This window comes from Haemaphysalis longicornis, unplaced genomic scaffold (assembly GCF_048455015.1).
Source record: "Haemaphysalis longicornis isolate Haplotype H1 unplaced genomic scaffold, Haemaphysalis longicornis Haplotype H1 scaffold_6, whole genome shotgun sequence".
In the NCBI taxonomy this organism is placed as follows: Eukaryota; Metazoa; Arthropoda; class Arachnida; order Ixodida; family Ixodidae; genus Haemaphysalis; species Haemaphysalis longicornis.
Window position 1 is genome coordinate 87,910,939 of NW_027526407.1, and position 17,811 is coordinate 87,928,749.

The 17,811-nt window shown below is 45.7% G+C and overlaps 3 protein-coding genes across 4 annotated transcripts; 2 read left to right on the forward strand and 1 right to left on the reverse strand.

The window, feature by feature from the left end:
- The first annotated feature begins 270 nt into the window (after positions 1-270).
- On the forward strand, positions 271-5,399 carry LOC144143124 (uncharacterized). Its single transcript, XM_077674929.1, has 4 exons — positions 271-2,170; positions 3,347-3,589; positions 5,269-5,334; positions 5,370-5,399. Exons 1-4 carry the CDS (start codon positions 2,114-2,116, stop codon positions 5,397-5,399), a joined length of 396 nt encoding a protein of 131 aa, XP_077531055.1. The 5' UTR covers positions 271-2,113.
- Positions 5,350-11,932, forward strand: LOC144143607 (uncharacterized). Of its 2 annotated transcripts, XM_077675438.1 has the most exons (6): positions 5,350-5,439; positions 7,017-7,203; positions 9,575-9,675; positions 9,745-9,886; positions 10,831-11,002; positions 11,298-11,932. In XM_077675438.1, the coding sequence occupies exons 1-6, from the start codon at positions 5,407-5,409 to the stop codon at positions 11,509-11,511; spliced, it is 849 nt and encodes a 282-aa protein (XP_077531564.1). In that variant the 5' UTR covers positions 5,350-5,406; the 3' UTR covers positions 11,512-11,932. The 2 variants fall into 2 exon arrangements, with proteins under 2 accessions (XP_077531564.1, XP_077531565.1); XM_077675439.1 differs by lacking the exon at positions 10,831-11,002 and having other exon boundaries at positions 11,298-11,504.
- A 2,021-nt stretch (positions 11,933-13,953) lies between these two features.
- LOC144143125 (P2X purinoceptor 7-like) lies at positions 13,954-15,257 on the reverse strand. Its single transcript, XM_077674930.1, has 3 exons — positions 15,043-15,257; positions 14,476-14,694; positions 13,954-14,110 (listed from the first exon to the last, which is right to left on the reverse strand). Exons 1-3 carry the CDS (start codon positions 15,255-15,257, stop codon positions 13,954-13,956), a joined length of 591 nt encoding a protein of 196 aa, XP_077531056.1.
- Between the last annotated feature and the right edge of the window lie 2,554 nt (positions 15,258-17,811).

Below are 17,811 nucleotides of genomic sequence, written 5' to 3' on the forward strand. Positions count from 1 at the left end.
TTGGTATAGTTCAGTTCTTGCCTTTACATTCAGCCATTGCACCTGCATCATCTGCTGCCAGTCCAGCCAACGAGGCATGGACCCCACTCAGAGTCGGCCTCGTGGATGCACAGACGCAGGCCCACGCACACGTAGCCATGAAAAGCACGCAGGTGAACCGCAGGCCCGCAACCCGTTCAATTGGTGTGCAAGCAGGAGGTCCCGCAACCGAAGATGCCGGTGCGTTCCCTTTACTGGAGAAAAAGCTCATTTGTACCGAATTCAAATGCGTGTTTAGCCAAACCAATTTTTCAGAAATTTTTCTCCAACACTAACACTATAAAGGCATTTTTGTACAGCGTAATAATTACTTTTTCATTGCTTCTTTCCCTTCTTAGTAACTTTTTTTCACTCCTTTGAATAGATGAGCACTAAGTTGCTCACACAGTTCAGTGCAAGCTCTCACCAGTAATAACCTGATCTTGCTTCTAGGGTGCCAAACTGATTTGGAGCTTCCCGATGTCTTGCTGCATGAGCACATGCATCAACGGCTCTGCTCAACGCCTTGTCCTAGTGTGCCAGACCACCTGGAGCTGGAACCAATGGACACGTCCATTCCATTCAGAGATGATCCTGCAGATGAGACTTACGACCCTGCACTCGAAATGTCAACGGCGTTAGTGCCTTTCAAATTTCTGCTTACTAATTGTAAACAGTTTGGACAGTCCTCCAGTTTAAGATTTTAGCTATTTTTTTTAATGTTGGTTACCTTTGCAGTTTCCAGTGCATTGTTGGGCAAATATCTACCTATGATGACAAAACCTGTAACATTACATGTTGCTCGCTCGTGTGTTGTCTGCCATAATGGTGCCTGACCAAAACCTTCCTCATGTCTTTCACAATAAGCCTTGTCTGCTTGATTTCTTGGTTTAGAAGAAAGTCAACAGGTAAACTTTTCCAAAACAAGTAAATGTAAAGGTTACAACAGGCCATATGATCCGTCACTTTTGTAACTTTAGATGAAGGCTGTTAAAAAAACCCGCTGAATTTTTGTTTTTTGAAGGGGAGTTTTACATGTGCTGTATGAGCCCACTGCAGCGGAGGGCTAGGTTTTGATTTGTGCCACCTGGAAGCCTTCAACATACAGTAGACTCTCGATTAACGGAACTTCAAGGGACCGAAAAAATTAGTTCCGTTTAACAGGAGTTCCATTTATTGAGAGAGATGTGCAAAGGTGAAAATTTATGTGGCTACGCAGTCGTAATGGCATTTCATGGAACTCTAAGTACTAGAAGGTGAATGCACGTGAATGTTTTTTAGAAAGCAAAAAACCTACAAGAGGCATAGGCACAGCATTCACAAAGTTCATTTGGCAACAATGAGTTGCTGTGCACTTCAAAATGCATCAATTATTTTTGTTTGAGTCCTTGCAACTGCATCTTCACGGAGGCTAGAGGCCTCAACTTCGCCAGTGCTTGCAAGCCACCGAATCTCGAGGACGGCAACGCGGTAATGAAGTGCGAATAGCACCACGATGGCACGAACCAGGCGGCAGGAGTTGAGTCCTGTAACCTCGGCGTCTTGAATCGAGACCGAACGACTGGAACAAGAACTGCGATGTTTCATTCGTTGCTGTAACATGGCTAACCACTTACACGACGAGGCTTACGAGCCCAACGAGACTAAAAAAAATACGGAGGAAGAAAAACAAAAACAGGCACGAAACTGCCGGAACTGTAAAAATGTCGTTCTCATGCCAATGGGTATCACAAGAAGTTCCAATTCTGGTTCCGTTTACACGGTGAAGCCGAAAATTTAGTTCCGATTACCGGGAGTATCTTTACGTTATCTGAATACAAAACCAACCAACTTACAGGCTACTGTTCCATTTCAGCGGCAATTTCGTTTAGGCGATTTCCGTTTCGAGATTCTATTTTATGCCAAAATCTTGACGCACAGCCTTTTTTGTGTCCATCAGGAAAACTGCTGCGGAAAGAATCAAAACAATATCTGGTGGCTTAGAATGTGTGTGTGTGTGCTTTGCCTCCTGAGGTTAATGAAGAATTTGTTTTGCAGTCACAGCGATGTGCTCTCTACGTCATCAAGGAAGTACATCGTCTAGGAGGAATGCTTGATGAAGTGCTTCAAGTTCTGCAGGGAGTGTCTGCGCCCAACCAAGTCTTCGTTGGAGGTGGGACAATTATGTTACAGTTAAGCCTGGATGTAGTAAATCTCTATGTAGGAAATTCTTGGATTTAAGGAAGTTTTTCAATTCCCCATTTCCAGCCCCGTTAAAACCCTTGTGTTTGCGACCTCTATGTAACGAAGGCGTTGCGGCGGTTGACCTGGATGTAGCGAAGTCGCTAAACTAATCGGTCATTGCTTTTTGCACTTTTACTGAAAAATCGGCCGGAGAAATGCACTAATTCAGCGAATACTAGCACTAATGTAAGGAGCCAGCAGATACGAAAACGTCTAAATTGCCTAAAAACGAAATTCATCATGATGATGATGCACGGAGCGGCTAGCACCATCCCGTGGCTACATATAGCATCCACTTCTGGTTTTGCTTCTCTAGTGTGACACCACACCAGGTAGCACGAGTAACTTCACTTCACTTTCTTTTTCCCCAGAATAACGAACTACCGTGCGTTTCCACGTGTGAGTGCAGAGTTGGTTCGAGAGTTAAGTTTTGAGATGCCACGCCTGCCTATCGGCTTGTAGTGGCACGCCTTTACTGCTATCTTCATCGATGAGGGGTCGTAACGCCAGAAAACAAAGTTTTGTCTTTTCAAGACAGGCTCAATTTGAAATGCCGTCTCCGACGGCGAGAAAGAATGCCGCCGCCCGGTACAGTATTCAAGCTAACACCCTCTTCAACATCTTGAGTGCAGAAAAGAGCATCAAGTTCGTGAAAAGGCGCTCTTTCAGCACACGTTTGGTTCTTGAAGCGTGTTAGGGCACCGAAAAGTGTCAAAAGCAACAGTGACACATCAGTTACGTTTACATTTACGAATGCATTTACGAAGGCCTTGCCACTTTGGAGGAGGAGGAGGTAACCTTTTTTGTGGTAAGAAGACTGTATGTGAAGTGCGAGTAGAAGGGGGGTGCACCATGTAGTGCCTAAGCTAGTGCAAAAGCAGCAGGCGCAACTCACAGTTTTTCACTCTGAAATAAATTCTTAAAGAGAGTTCATGTTCACTGAGCTCTAGCATTTTGGCTTCGTTTTTGCTTCATTCCCCCAACTTAAAGGAGCCATGAAGACAAAATGTGTATTACCCTGTACAAAAAATTATAAGCTGAGTTTCACCTGTGCACTATGATGTTTGTAAAGCTATTACAAAGCTTGAACCGTTTTTCATTTCAGGTGACAGCCACACTCGTCGTTGTGACCTCAACGTGTGAGGAAGGCCACCTTCACATCTGGCACAGTCAGCCAAAGAGGAGGCGGTTTGCTGTAGGCAACGTGGAGCTCGCTGCGGCCATTCTTTTCACTGGATCCAGCCCAACCCAGTCCATTCGGCTTCTGCAGAGTGCAGGCATCCCGTGCTTCACCACAAGGACGTACTTTCGTCTTCAACATGATATTTTGCATCCTGCGGTGAAGACGGTAATAACATCTATCTTTTATACTTCACCGAAACACTGCAGGAAGAAGCTAAATGAAGTTATTATCTGCTGAAGGATTAATTTCGCGACGTACGCAACATTACGCGCGTTCGATGACGGCGTGGAGAACAATTTTAGATTTTAAATAATGCTGATGGGTAATAACAATGGCATCAAACACTCCTGTGTTTAGTAATGTGTGCACAAAGGCCACGCCAATCGGAGGTGCACAGAGGTAGCGCGCTGTGTGTAAAAAGAAAAACAATAACAGAATTGCTTCTTTCAGATCACGCGGGAAAAATAACTTTGCTTCTGCTTCGTTATTACGCGTGAGGCTATTACTTTCTATTCCTAGTTATTGCTCCTTACATGTGCATTGCCTAAGCACTGCCGTCATTTCTACGACTGTCCTTAATATCGCACTGTTACGCGTTTCTTTTTTTTTTTTTTTTGCGCAGTCTTGGCAAGAAAGCCTGCAGTTTGCAGGAAGCGAACGTGAAGTGTCTGCGCGTAAAAATCGTGCTTCACGGCACTGCACAGTTTTAGGAAAAAGCGCCTCTAAGCTTAGTTCTGCTCAAGTCTCAACGCAATGCAATTCTGATCGAGTCTACTCAGGCGTTTCCGAATGGATGGTAAATTCTCCATTCGTGAAAAATGCTCTTTCGCAGCTGTCATGGCAATTAAGATTTCGAGAACGCCAATATAGGTTATAACAGGCTATTTCACTTCTTTCAGATTGTTATACGCCCTAACACACGGCATTTGGAGTGTCATTTTACGATACTGGGGAAAATTTTTTGCGTCATAGTTACAGCTCACCTTTTTATGCCCACTGCTTGAATTTACATCTTCTGGGGCAAGCTCAAAGAAATCGTAGTCCAAACAGCAAAAATGTTTGCTTTTCTTTTAATTATATGTGGGAGTGAATTATTCACACATAATTTGGCTAGAGAACTGCCACATAAACATTTGTTGTTATTCCCTTTTCCACTGAAATGTTTATGAATGGAAAGTTGTAGTGTCTTCTATGCAAATTCAAGTGCCAAAACAAGGGCAGATGCAGACAGTCTCACTGGCACACATACTCATGGATACGAGCTTGAGGTACCAATTTACAAATATGAAAAGGTTATTAGAACCCAGAAACATGAGCAGGTGCCTCCCCCACCCCAACCAAAATAAATTGGGCTAAAACGTGTTGTGTGGTTTTGACATGGAGCTTCACTGAACACCAGAATGCAGAGTGCTACAGGTGATTCCCTGCAGGCCTTCCATCTGGATTTACTGCAGGTGTATGAAGACATTCACAGTGCCCGTACGCAGTTTTGTTCAATGTTTCAATGTATGTCACATTGAAATTTTGAAATTGCAAAACATTAGGTTACTTGTTTTGTTTTGGGGGGTTCTTTTATTTTGTGCTTCCAAAAATATTCGCAGTAACGCACTCTTTGCGCCAAGCGGAGGAACAGCCGGTTGCGGTGATGAGGCTTAAGGGCAACTTCCAGTGCCATTCTTAAGTTGTAACCCTGTATAGTAGCTCATTTGCTCCAGGAATACATAGTGCCTGGGTCAGAACGACAAACATCTCCTCGGCTGCATGTCTGGTGTGTCACAATGAAATAGTACTGGAACTTTTCACGATACGTATGAAATGGCAGTCATTTTTTTACATTATGTTAGGTTTGGCAAGAGGAGCAGACGGCACTGCTTCAGAAGCTCCGAGGAACAGGAGGAGGGGCGAAGCTTGCTGGTCACAGTCGCTCCGACTCACCTGGGTACAGCGCCAAATATGGAACCTACTCGCTGCTTGAAACATCAATGAACAAGATTGTGGACGTCAGGCTTGTTCAGGTATGATGATAATGATATTTTTATTCCTAGTCAGAATAACATATGCAGCGATAGTACGGCGCAAACGTACATGTGTACACATTTCAGTGATTGGTTCTTCATTTTAGTAGGTTAGAGAGAGTACAAGAGCACAAGTCATGCCTACCCGCCGCGGTGGCTCAGTGGCTAAGGCATTGTGCAGCTGAGCCCAAAGACGCGGTTTTGATTCCCGGTCGAAGTGGCCGCTTTACTGATGGAGGTAAAAAGCAAAAACACCCGTGTGTTTGCGATTGTCATAGTTTACATGTCCTTCTATGGACGTGATGAATGAAAATCGTAATATCATCGAATATTGCCAGATTTCTTTCTCTAAAGTAAATAAATAGCAGTGCTGGACATTTTAGCAGCAGTTACCGTAATTGCCCGGCTCTAACACGCACCTTTTTTCCGGAAAAATAGGTCGAAAAATCACATGCGCGTTAGAATTGGATACGAAACCGAAACTGCCAAAACAACGAAAATTTCATCTCGCCCATCGCCATCTCAAGATGGCGCCAAAGCTTTTAGCAACAATTTTTCGGACGCAGGAAGCATAGGCGCCCAGGCTTTTCTATCGGCGTTAAGTACAGGTGCGCAGAATTCTATAGCGACGCGTCGAAAACTGGTTCTACAGTCTCTTGTGCAGTGCACGGACCAAATGTTAGAGTAAGCAAAACAATGAATTTTCAAAACAGTATTTACACGGCGGAAGCATATGGCATTTTACTCGTTTCAAACCACATCATCAAACATAAAATTCCCAAGTCCATTGTGTACACAGACTCTCAAAGCGTTGTACAGGCACTGTCATTAGGTAGGTCATCTAAAAACTATGTGATCAATGCTCTTTTCAAGGTACTAATGACTGCATATGCCTCAAATCTTGAAATAACTATATGCTGGGTACCAGGGCATTGTGGAATCCCTGGCAATGAGGCCGCCGACCAAAGGGCTGGTGATGCTGCTTTCATGACTACAGTTGTCATTACAACAGTACCTTACACCGACCTAAACACACACATCAGACGACAGCTTCGTAACACATGGCAGTTACACTGGAGTCAACAAACAGACAACAAACTACACGTAATAAAACCACAATTGGGACGCTACACAACTGACTCACACAACAGATATGCTGAAGTTGCCCTGGCTAGGCTGGCTCACAAAGTTCCGTGCACGCTACAATCGGAAGTGCAAGTTTTTTCGTTTTTTTTTGCCAGGAGCCTTTGCCAGGAACCAGCGAGCCTTTTCGGAAAGCGCGCTGCGTGCATTTTCCCTTTGGCGCCACGCGACAGAGGGCGCGTCGGGGCCGTACCCGGCGGCGTGACTTTATCGTGCCGCCGGAGGAAGCCCCCTTGCGCTTCCTGAATAATTCTTGGTCCGTGGGTACAGTGCCTTGGGATTACACTGGGCACACCATGGCTTTTTGAACCCAGAGTGAAGTGGGAGGAGTAATGTTTCAGTGGGGTTAGGAAAAGGGGGGGGGGGGTTCTGTTTTTACATTTACCGATTCAGTGATAGATGAAAGAAACCTTCGGGATCTTTTTCTTTTGCAGTCCAACGAGGTTGCTTCAAGCAGCCACATGGAGCTTGAGGGATTGAAGAGGTCCCTGGAGTTCTTAGATGATGGCGACGTTATGATAGGCGAGCTGGTCACGGACCGGCACCCGCAGGTTCGGAAGTACCTGAGGACGCAGCGGCCTGGTGTGAGCCACCTCATCGATGCTTGGCACGTAAGCAAAGGTCAGTAGATCATGATGTTTGTTTCAGAAGAGTTAAAACTTGGGCTGGTTTCCGTTCTCCTTGTTGTGTTGGGCTCGACCCTCGTGTTTAAATAAAGCTTGGACCCCGATCCATTAAAAATAATTTGGTTGCTAGTAAGCAGAAGTGTTTATCTACTTCTTGTCCTTTCGCATCTGACAAGCCTTCCAATAAACACTTTCTCTCAAAGTGTTTATTTCAGCTGCATGCATAGGCACACAATAGGGACCGGGCGGCCGTTGTATGGCACCACCGTCGTTTCAGTGAACACCGCCGCCCGTGGCGAACCGCTCGTCAGTGGAATGCCGGTGGCAGTCAGCGCAGCGTAGTTGTGCATGGCTTTCTGTCGTTTTTCTGCGGTGCGGCTTGCAAAGCGTACGTAACCCCACGTGCATTTTTCAGATCGGTAAATCTTGAGTGTAGATGTGACGTTTACGAGGCATGTCATGTGTGTTATTTACTTATTTACACCCATACTCAGTATTTACAAATAGCAGACGACGCTCAATGCGCCAAGCTGGAAGTAAAGCTTTAAGTGAAAGTTCGTTGCTTCATGCAATTTTTTCATGCCTGCATTCAGTTTCGCGAATCGAGGAGTATATTGCCGCTAAATGCTCCCACAAAGCCGGTGTGTGCAACCAATCTAGGAATGCTGCGGCGCTGGCCTTTGGCAGTTGATGACGAAACGGCATCGACGTCGTGCACAAGCGAAAGACAAAGTTGGATGGTGTCTTCGAAGATTTACCTCAAAACAGAAATTGTGACGAACGACGCTTCCGTAACTTCATTACCTACGGCTGAAACTTGCTTGCCGTGGACAAGCATTGCTTTACAAGAATTGCAATGGTTGCTGGCTAGTTGGTAAATGGTTTTTCAAAAACCAATTCCTGCGTGACTGAAGGACGCAAGACAGGAGGGTGCCCGAAACCAGTACTCTGCAGTTTCACAACTGAACGCTGCGGTCGGTTTACAAGCTGCCACCTACGCTTGAAAAATCATGCACACCTTCGTGTAACGACGATGAGGTTGATCGCAAAGCTCTATCGTATGGGTTTCCTTGGTTGCCTTCTGGATTTAAACTTTGACTAATTAAGCGTCGAATTTGACCAGCGCGCAGTTTGGTCTTTTGATCGCAGCGTCTTTGACTTTGACCATTTCCCATTCGATTTCGCACGAAGAAAACTTTGTGTTCAACCATCATAATCATTAGACGGAGGGCTAAATGATTTTGCTGTTTAATTTTGAACTTCCATGCCCCCTCTCCAAATCTAAACTTTTCCAGCGTGTCGGAAATGTCTGTGGTGGAGGACTCGGGCTCATGCACCCATATTTGAGGCAACTAGTAATCACGCGTTTTTGGTGTCTTCACCAGGCATTACACGATTTTTTAGGTACTCTGTAAAGAATACTTAAGCATTAAAAAACATCAGCTGGCGGTAACACTGCCACATTTTCTAACTATCGGCGCCAGCCTTTATTCTACGCAGGTGGTAAAACGGGAAGGGGAGGAGGGATGGTTTGTAGCTTGGGCTGTTGAGTTGGTGAATAACTTTGGCTCTTGATAAAATGACCACCACAAACATGGGATTTCCACTTCGGCTTTCAGGCTCCCATGCTGTCACAGTGTCGCTCACCAAAACCGAAGGTACAAAGCTCACGGTAACAGAAAGTGTAAACTACCGCAACATTTCTACAACTACACGGTAATCAATCTCGTATGCAGGTGCCTTTCTATTTAAAACACACGTATCGAGGTATCCCAGCGCTAAGGCTGGCGTGGAAACCGTAGTCATTGAAACCAGTGAAGATAATTTAAGTGGTAGAAATGAATTCTAATAATGCTAATAGTTTTATTCCTACTCAGATCGCGCGGAGCCAGGCGCAGAGCGCTGCAAAAAGCGCTCGTGTCAATGTAGCCCTTCTTCAACCTTACAAGCATCCAATAAGTTTGCGTAGCCGTTAGTGCATTTAAGAAGAAAATAATACTAATAATAGTAGTTTTATTTGTACTCAGAACGGGTGGAGCCAAGCGCAGATCGCTGAAAAAGCGCTCATGCCATTGCAGCCGATACCCAACTTTAGACGCGTCCGACAAGTTTACGTAGTCATCACTGCATCTAAAACCCAACACATCTGTTTAGACTTCGTTTCATCTCACATGTCTGCTCACAACGCCACCAAAACATACAAAGCACCGAAGCAAACACGACAACAACAACGGGAGGCTGTGTTGTCCAATGCACCGGCTCATTTCACTGACGAGGGGAGCGCCGAGGGGTGGCGCCACCCGTCCAGCTGCCCGGTCCCTATAGTCATGGCACAAATGTGAGACGTCTGCTCCATGTTTTTTTAGGGCTGAAGAAAAAGCTTTTGGCAGCCTCGAAATCAAAAGGCTGTGATGCGATTGCCTTGTGGTGTGAGTCTATTGTGAACCACATCTACCATGCTGTGCAGGTAAGAGGCCCTAGTGTGACTGCTTTGCAATGAGTGTCTGTTGTGAACCACACTGGTCATGTTGTGCAGGTTGGTGCAGGCGATGCTGATCTTGCTGAAGCTGTGTGGCTGTCTGTGCTCAACCACATTAAAGACAAGCATGATGGCCACAGCGCACTGTACGACAGGTGCAAGCACGGGGACCTGAAGCCACGTAAATGGATCTACCCAGGTTGTGTATATTGCATTGCTAGGGGTGTGCAAATTGGGATGTTTGGCTTCAAAGAAAAGATGAAGTGAATTCTAATACGAAAACTGAAACCTTGACTACAGCTTCTCAAGCATTCTTCAGTAACTTTCATTTGTAAAAAAGTAAAAGGCTCATTTAATAGGGTTTGCGCAATTTTTATCATGACACTACTGCATTATGACACTACATTTTATATGGGGTCAATTTTATAGTAAGATCAATAGGACAGCGCAAGGCATGAAAAATTGTGATTTTTAAACCTTCCTTTGCATGCCTCCACGGCATGGTCTTGCCTTCCTCTTGCCATTTGGCCACGCATCATCGGAGCAGTGCGGTAGAGCTTGTTGCCGTGAGCGCAAAGTGTGGGTGCATGCTCGTGATCTTCAAAAAACTTCAAAATTTCTTCAAAATTTCAAACAGGGTTGGTCAACTAAAACCAAACTTAAATTTCACATTATGTGCCTGTACAAATTCAATTGTACAAGTTTGTACAAATCGCAGGAAATGTGAACACACAACCTGGCAGGTATGCGTGGCTAGTCCTATAGAGTCAAATAATGTGTTTCTTAATTCTATGACAATGGTTATTCTTTCTCATTGTTTCTTGTTTCTGCATTTGTAAATTTGCTTTAAAATGTGCAGTGCACACGGGCACAACCCAGTAGTGGCATGCAGGTCTGCAACCCGAACGCATCAGTGTGCCTGCACGGCCTCAAGCAGTACTTCCTTTGTGGCCTGCTGTAAGGGCAAATATGTGTTTGTGTTCGGCACAAGTATGCTGCTGCCCGTTCGTTTATGCACATACACTGCGCTCTTGTTCCAAGTAAAACTAGTTCAGCTTCGAGCACCTGCCCCTTATTTTTTCCCATATGAAACAGTGATGTGTACCATAATTCTTATTACAAGGTTTTACTATGCTCTTTTAGGGACCGATGCTTACTGCAAGCTTGAACAGCTTCTGGGTAACAAGAGGCTGCTCCATGATATCCGGCAGATATCTCCTCGCTTTCAAACCTACAGCGTGGAATCCTTCCACGCTGTGATCAACCGGTTTGCGCCGAAAGCGTTTGCATTTTCCTACATGGGGATGCATGTCAGGTGAATATTCATAACAAAAAGTCAACTTTGCGACTGTGCACTAAAACTTATAACCAGACATACTGCACGGCTACATTTTTAGAATCCACACAGTGGTTGTACGTGGCCTTCCCAGCATCATGACATAGCAGCCCCTTAAATTTGTGCGAACCAGGCTTGCTTTGTCATGTTGCTTTACTAGCCAATGCATAGAAAATTCTGGCTACGTATATCTTGTCGGGTTTCTTGTGGAGCAACCAGGAGAAGCCAAGCCCATTTCCGTGAAGCTGCATTTTTGTGTGCAAATGTATTGCAGGTGTGCACTGGCTGCTCTCCATTACAACGAGAATGCTGGGAAGGAGCAAGCCAGGACCAGTTGTGGAGACCTGCGCTGGAGGGTGAATAACCCAAGGCAAAGTAAAGGACGTCGCACCGTCTCTGCCATCACTCTGCCACCCACGTATGGTACGTACACTGTGTACACATCTTTGCATTCAGTACAATGGGGATATTTTAACTGCTTCCTCTAAATGTTTGCAACCAGTTGTGACACGCAGCCTCGTGCTGAATGTGATAGAGCTATAAATTTAAATCACTGTTGTTGGTATCACTAGAAAGATCATTCTTGAACTCGTCGTCATTCTCTTCAAAAAAGACTTGCTGGCACTCCTTGTGCCAGCAAGGGGGTGGTACTTTTGGCGGTGCTCCCCAAAGACTTGGGGGTGCTCTTCTTGTGGGAAAACCACGCCTTGGCTTTTAGTGGCGCCGAAGAAAAGCGTCGCAAGACCCGGTATCCATTTCAACGAGCGTCGTGTTCCTTTTCAAAGACAAAGTAAAAGTCACTGCATGCGCTGCATGCTGCACGTACATATCATCCTCATCGTCGTCCTTACGCGGCACATTCCAACCACGTGACAGTACAGCGCGATGTTCAAATAAAATTTACAACACTTCTCGCACCCCTTACCACTGCCTTCATTGAAGCACACCTAAAAATGCTATGTCTGTGCTAATAAGTAATCGTTTTCAGTATTTTTTTGTAAGCCTGTGTTGCTTTGTGTTTGTGGGCTACATCGAGCGCCTGATGGGAGCTGTGGAGGACCGCCTGGACTCCAGACAGCCTGACCAAGTCTGTCCACCGCAGCCACCACCCCTGGCCAGTTCCCTCAGCCCAGCAGACAAGAAAGCGCTGATTGCACAAAAGCTCTCTCGTTTCAACTTACCTTAGGTGTTGGTTGCCAAAGTTTGGTAGTGTGAAGTGACAGTGTCGGACTGGTAGGCGTCTGGTGAAAAAAATGGGGTTGCTCCCTCTTCCATAGGAACCGGTAAAACACGAAAGTGAAATGTGCCTTTACAGGAGCAGTTGAATGTTTATTGCGCATCGGTATGAACTTGCACATCGCTACTTATATTTCGTCGGTATGGCACCGTTAGACGCACCAACGTTAGACACTGGATTGAACGCATCAGAGCATTGCGTAAATCCGATTGAAACCACAGGCGCTAGCAAACCGTTTGTGCGAACGAAACCAAATGAATTATCAGCAAATTGTTTGGTGAACACACGCTGGAGCAAACCGTGTCACGTCACGACACGAGCGCGACATCAGCAAGTCAGCTTCTCCGCAGCTTACACTGCGCGTCCCCCGTACACGTAGGCGCTGGCATCGAGGCGCCAACTGTCGGCGCCTCTCCTAGATAAGGCGCGTTTGTCGCTCTGTTCATGCGTCTACTCATAGCGTAGTCGGGAGCGTGTTTCGTACCTCCCGTCGCGACGGAAGAGTTCATGGATCAAATCCCGGCACCGCCGCGTCAATCGGAAGTTTTTCTGGCGATGTCATTTCCGTGACGGATATGACGTCAGTTAGATCTTGGTGGACTCCAGCATAAAACACTTTCGTTTCAAAAGGCATTCAACGCAAGTGACTATGTATTGCTTAACCTAGCGCCTCATGCCTGAAAACCAGTAGGTCTCTCTTGACCCTCACAGCGTCCTGTCCACAGTGAAATGACCGATGTTGTCGTGCCAACTTTTCACAACCCTCCAACATGTCTGGCTTGGAATGACCCGGAGAAGACTTCGATGTCGTAACCAAGGTAGTTGACTCAGCCACAGAAGCACTTACTCAATCGTAGTGTCCGTCCCGCTCTTCATAGAGCTTCCAAAATCTTCACAGGTGTGTGAACCCCTCGTCTATAGCTGTCATTTGGAGCAACATGTCATCCATCTAGGCAAGTGCCACAGAGTATCGTGGGAGTCCCAGAACCACGTTGATCCTGTGTCTGAATACCCCTTGGGCATTGGCCAGGCCAAACGGAATTCCTACAAATTCGTAGTGCCTGTCAGGGGTGACGCATGCTGTCGTGTGTTTCAACTGCTTTTCCATGCGCAATCCAGGTGTACAGTCTTCCACAGGGACCAAAAGTAGCTAAGTACTCTAGAATTGCAGTGTGTAAGACTGAATCAAATGCTGACTTTAGGTCAAGAAATACTACTGTCAGTATGGCTGAATGTTGCCTATGAAATACACAGCCATCACTGAAAAGCGTGTGAATGCGGATCAATTGTGGCTAGCAAAAAAAAAAAAGCTTATTGACCAGCACCTGCCCTAAAAATTCTGATGGCAAAGTCAAGACTCCACGTGCTTTGCATGGGGCCATGTGATTTCTAGGAAAAGGGCCTTTAGGCTTTGCAGTTGTACACGTATACAACCAAAGTTGTATACGTGAATCGATGTGGTGAAAAGATTGTATCATTGTTTTTCTTGTGCAAAGTACGATGACTTAGTATGTATGGTGCATGTGTCCTTGGCATTAAAATTATGATTGCAGTGATGATGCGGATACATTCCTGTGTATGTCTGTTTACTTCAAGTTCATTTTTTCTTGAGGCATGAGAGAAGGTGTTATACTGCATGACATTGCACTGTGTGCTATTATGGAATAAAAACACTGTCTTTGCTCCACCACTTTTAATATTCTGGGTACCTGAACCCAACGTATGCCTCAGATGGGAGTGTGTCCCTAATTTTCCACACTGCACAGCTTGGAATGACTTCTCGGTGGCCTGCACCCAGGTAGTGGTAGATCCACCGGGCAAACTGCCTGTAGGCAGTCAGCCTGTACCGTCTAGAATGAGACACAGCAAATTTTAAATGAACATGACAGCTTGATTTGTAATTTATCACTGATAAAAATGATGATTGGGCAAGGTGAAGCAACAAAACAAAGAAATGGGGGAAGAGGTTCAACAAATATCTATGCAGAGGGTTGGATTTTATTCTCCCCCTTAACTTTTCATATGAAGTACACCCTGGTTCTGATTCAGTAATGGTGCACTCCCTCGTGTTGATTTTGTGTGCTGCGAACGCACGGGAAACAAATGCATGACAACAAGCACATTTTGAAGGTACCACAGCGCAATTAGTAGTCGCGGAATGAATGAACGCCACTTAGAAGTAGTAAACCAAGTTATTGGAGCCCAAAATTATTACGTGTGGATGTCCGGGGCGTCCACGAGGCTTGGCCGGTTCTGCCGGAATGCGTAGTAGGCAATTTCCAACGCGTGGATGTTCAGGCAGCCGTGGATGTACGCGGGGTGTGCTGTTATGCAGGAATCGCCCTCCGGCACCAGGGCGTCGACTTCGGGCACCTCCCTGCAGCACACGGACTGCAGCCCGTCAGTCATAGGCCGACAGTGGCCGCACTGGCACCTGCGGGAAATGGACCACTGCAGCAGGCCTACATGCAAAACACTGCCAGTGCTGGCTTCCGTGGCCAGGACGCGGTTCCATTTAGTTACGCTCTGAATCGCCGTTTTCCATCATCGATCTGCATAACAGGTTCAGCGAGCAAAATGAACTCATGACGTTAGGCGTACATGGAGTTCACCTCGCGCAGTACAGCGTTATAAAAACGTTGCGCCGGGTAGCGCTTGCAACTGCAATGATGCCGTTACGATTGGACAAATAATTACGAATTCGTATGCTATCGCCATCGCCATCGCAGCACCTACAAAACGCTGACATAAAGCTCTTACAATGTTTTTCAAGACAGCTTACCACTCCACGTTTCCGACGCGTGCGGCCCTGTTGTCTTCAGGGCTGTCGCTTGCGTCGGTGTCGCTTTCGTTGGTGCCGTCTGAAGAGCTGCTTGCCAGCGGGTCAAACCTGAAATGGCACCCGTTTGCGAGTGCCGCCGCGTCTGGCAGCTCTTCAAGCGGCGTAAAATCGTCCACGTCGCTCGAAGACTCGTCGCTCGACCCGCTACGCGCCATCGTGCAAACCACGTGCGGACTGTAGCAGACGAACAAGCGCTGGTAGAGCGTCACAGGTTTTCGTCTACCCACGTGATAGCGCCGGCAGTGTTGTGACGTATACTCGGGATTTTTGGCCGCCCGTGCTCTCCGGGCAGGAAGCGCTGGCAGCCGGGGACGGCAGTTTTCACAGCCTTATATTTCGGTATATATCGTGCGCTCATGTGCTTTAACCACTGTTTCGTGGTTTTTAGGCCAGTAGGTCTCGATCTAACCAATAAAAACATGAAGTGAAAATTTGGTGTCAGTGCTCCTTTAAGATTGGAAAAGTGCGATTTATTTGTAAGGTTAGGGTTGAGATGAATGCCAAGGAATGTAACGCGGTCACAAGGTGCAATTAAATGAGGCCCAAGTTTCAGTTCAGAAAAAATAGTGATAGTCTTCTGATGGGACCTGAATACCACAAATTTAGTTTTTTCCGAGTTAATAATTAGGTAATTGCCACGGCACTAGTTTATAACGTTGTTAAGCACTGCATTCAAGTTAGAGGTAAGGCAAAATATTGAATTATTAGATAATGATATTGTAGTATCGCCCGTATACAAAACGCAATGAGAGGGATTAATGCAATCGGGAAGGTCGTTATAATCTAAAATAAAAAGTAAACGACCTACGATTGATCCCTGGGGAACACTTTGATTAAATGTTCTCGTTTCAGAGAAAGTATCAGCAACATATACAGTGTATTTTCTGTTTAGTAAGTAAATTTTCAAAAATGATAATGCCGGTCCGGTTATGCCATACGTTTCTAATTTATTAAACAAGATTTCATGATTAATGGTATCAAATGCTTTAACAAAGTCTAAAACAACAGACCCCACGAAATTTCCAAAGTCAATAGATTTCTTAATAAAGTCAGTTAGTGAAAGCAAAGCTACGTTAGTGGAACGTCCAGACCGGAAACCGAATTGACAAGGGTTTAATATATTAAACTTACTTAGGTAGCTATTAAGACGTTCGGAAAACAGCTGTTCAATTAGTTTACTCAGACAGGAGAGAATGGAAATGGGGCGGTAGTTAGATAGTAATAATCGATCACCTTTTTTGAAAATGGGTATCACTTTTGCTTTTTTTAAAGATGGGAACGTTCCAGAACTAAATACAAGATTTATTATATGGGTAAGTGTATTTACGAATAAATCGACAACTAACTTCAAATGACGAATAGAAATGTTGTCTAGGCCTGGGCTCCTGTTTTTTAATGTACCAAGCGTAGACCGGACTTCTTCTGGTGTAACCAGGAAGAAAAACAAAGATTGGTTAGCACTGCGCATACCATGTTGCGCATTCACCGACTGAAGGGTGGTATTGTAGACAGAGGAAAAATAATCGCAAAAAGCATCGGCAATGTCAGTAGGTTTATTAAGTGCGAATGCACTTCTTACGCTACCCTGAGTCACGCTTCTGCCGCCGTCCGTCTTCAGCCGCAGGTGTTATCGCGCGCGCGCCTCCTCGCCCTTAGCAACAGCGCGGAGCAGAGGGGAGAGCGTGCGTAGCAACGGCGCCATGACGTAGTACGCCACGTGACGTCGCGTGCTCTCGCCTCCTCTCCCCTTCCGCTCGCCGTGACGTCACGCGCTCTCGCCTCCTCTCCCCTTCGCTCGCCTGCCGTTTGCGCGTTCTCGCCTCCCTCTCCCCCTTCGCTCGCCTGCCGTTGCGCGTTCTCGCCTCCTCTCCCCTTTCACTCGCCTGCCATTGCGCGCTCTCGCCTTCTCTCCCGCTTCGTTCGCCTGCCGTCGCGCTGCGCGAGGGTTCAAAGGCGAGGCTGTCGCGGCCCGAACGTGATCACGCGGGGGTGTTAATGTAACTAACGGGCAAATGCCACCAAATTTCAACAAACTCCCCCTCATAGCATCACCCGTGCATTCGCACTTCCTCATGCTCCCCTTCGGGGAAATGTGGGGGAATTTTTTTTAGGTTTGTTCCTTTGTAGGTACTTTTTTGTATTGAGGCATTACTGTAGTCGTGTTAAGGAAGGTATTAAATACATTCCATTGTTTCTTGGGGTTATTTTCGTGTTTAGCAAGTTCATTCTCATAATAACGTTTTTTTGCCTGTTTTAAAAGAATATTTAGGAGCGAGCAGTATTTTTTGTAACGCTTAGATAAATTGGAATTGAAAGGCTGCCTTTTGGTTTTCTTGTAGAGATTATCTTTCTTTGGCATGCTTTCTAAAAGTCCATTAGTAATCCAATGATTATTCAGGTAGCTTAATCGTTTTTTTACATTTAACAGTAGTAGTGCTAGATGACACAGCTCTTAAAAACACCGAAGAAAAGTGCTGCAGTGCTAGTTCTGCATCATCCATAGAGTTAATGGTACGAAAGTCAGTTGCCCTGATAGCTTCTATAAATTTTACTGAATCAAATACGGATGTAAAATGAGAACTGCATTTTTCAGGCACGTCCGCGTCAAAAATAAGCAAAATAGGAAAATGATCCGTGATATCTGAGTCAAGAACGGCTGGGAAAGGTTGGGGTGATAGGTTAGATAGTGCATGGTCTAATAATTAAAGT

What these genes read in the sequence shown, in the direction of transcription:
- LOC144143124 (XM_077674929.1), top strand. Translation starts at nt 2,114, where the DNA reads ATGAAGTGCTTCAAGTTCTGCAGGGAGTGTCTGCGCCCAACCAAGTCT. An exon ending in TGCATCCTGCGGTGAAGACG is followed by an intron (nt 3,590 to 5,268) that starts GTAATAACATCT and finishes ACATTATGTTAG; the next exon opens with GTTTGGCAAGAGGAGCAGAC. An exon ending in CAGGAGGAGGGGCGAAGCTT is followed by an intron (nt 5,335 to 5,369) that starts GCTGGTCACAGT and finishes ACCTGGGTACAG; the next exon opens with CGCCAAATATGGAACCTACT.
- LOC144143607 (XM_077675438.1), top strand. Translation starts at nt 5,407, where the DNA reads ATGAACAAGATTGTGGACGTCAGGCTTGTTCAG. An exon ending in TGGACGTCAGGCTTGTTCAG is followed by an intron (nt 5,440 to 7,016) that starts GTATGATGATAA and finishes TTTCTTTTGCAG; the next exon opens with TCCAACGAGGTTGCTTCAAG. An exon ending in TGCTTGGCACGTAAGCAAAG is followed by an intron (nt 7,204 to 9,574) that starts GTCAGTAGATCA and finishes ATGTTTTTTTAG; the next exon opens with GGCTGAAGAAAAAGCTTTTG.
- LOC144143125 (XM_077674930.1), bottom strand. Translation starts at nt 15,257, where the DNA reads ATGGCGCGTAGCGGGTCGAGCGACGAGTCTTCGAGCGACGTGGACGAT. An exon ending in CGCGTCGGAAACGTGGAGTG is followed by an intron (nt 14,695 to 15,042) that starts GTAAGCTGTCTT and finishes CATTTCCCGCAG; the next exon opens with GTGCCAGTGCGGCCACTGTC. An exon ending in GACGCCCCGGACATCCACAC is followed by an intron (nt 14,111 to 14,475) that starts GTAATAATTTTG and finishes GTCTCATTCTAG; the next exon opens with ACGGTACAGGCTGACTGCCT.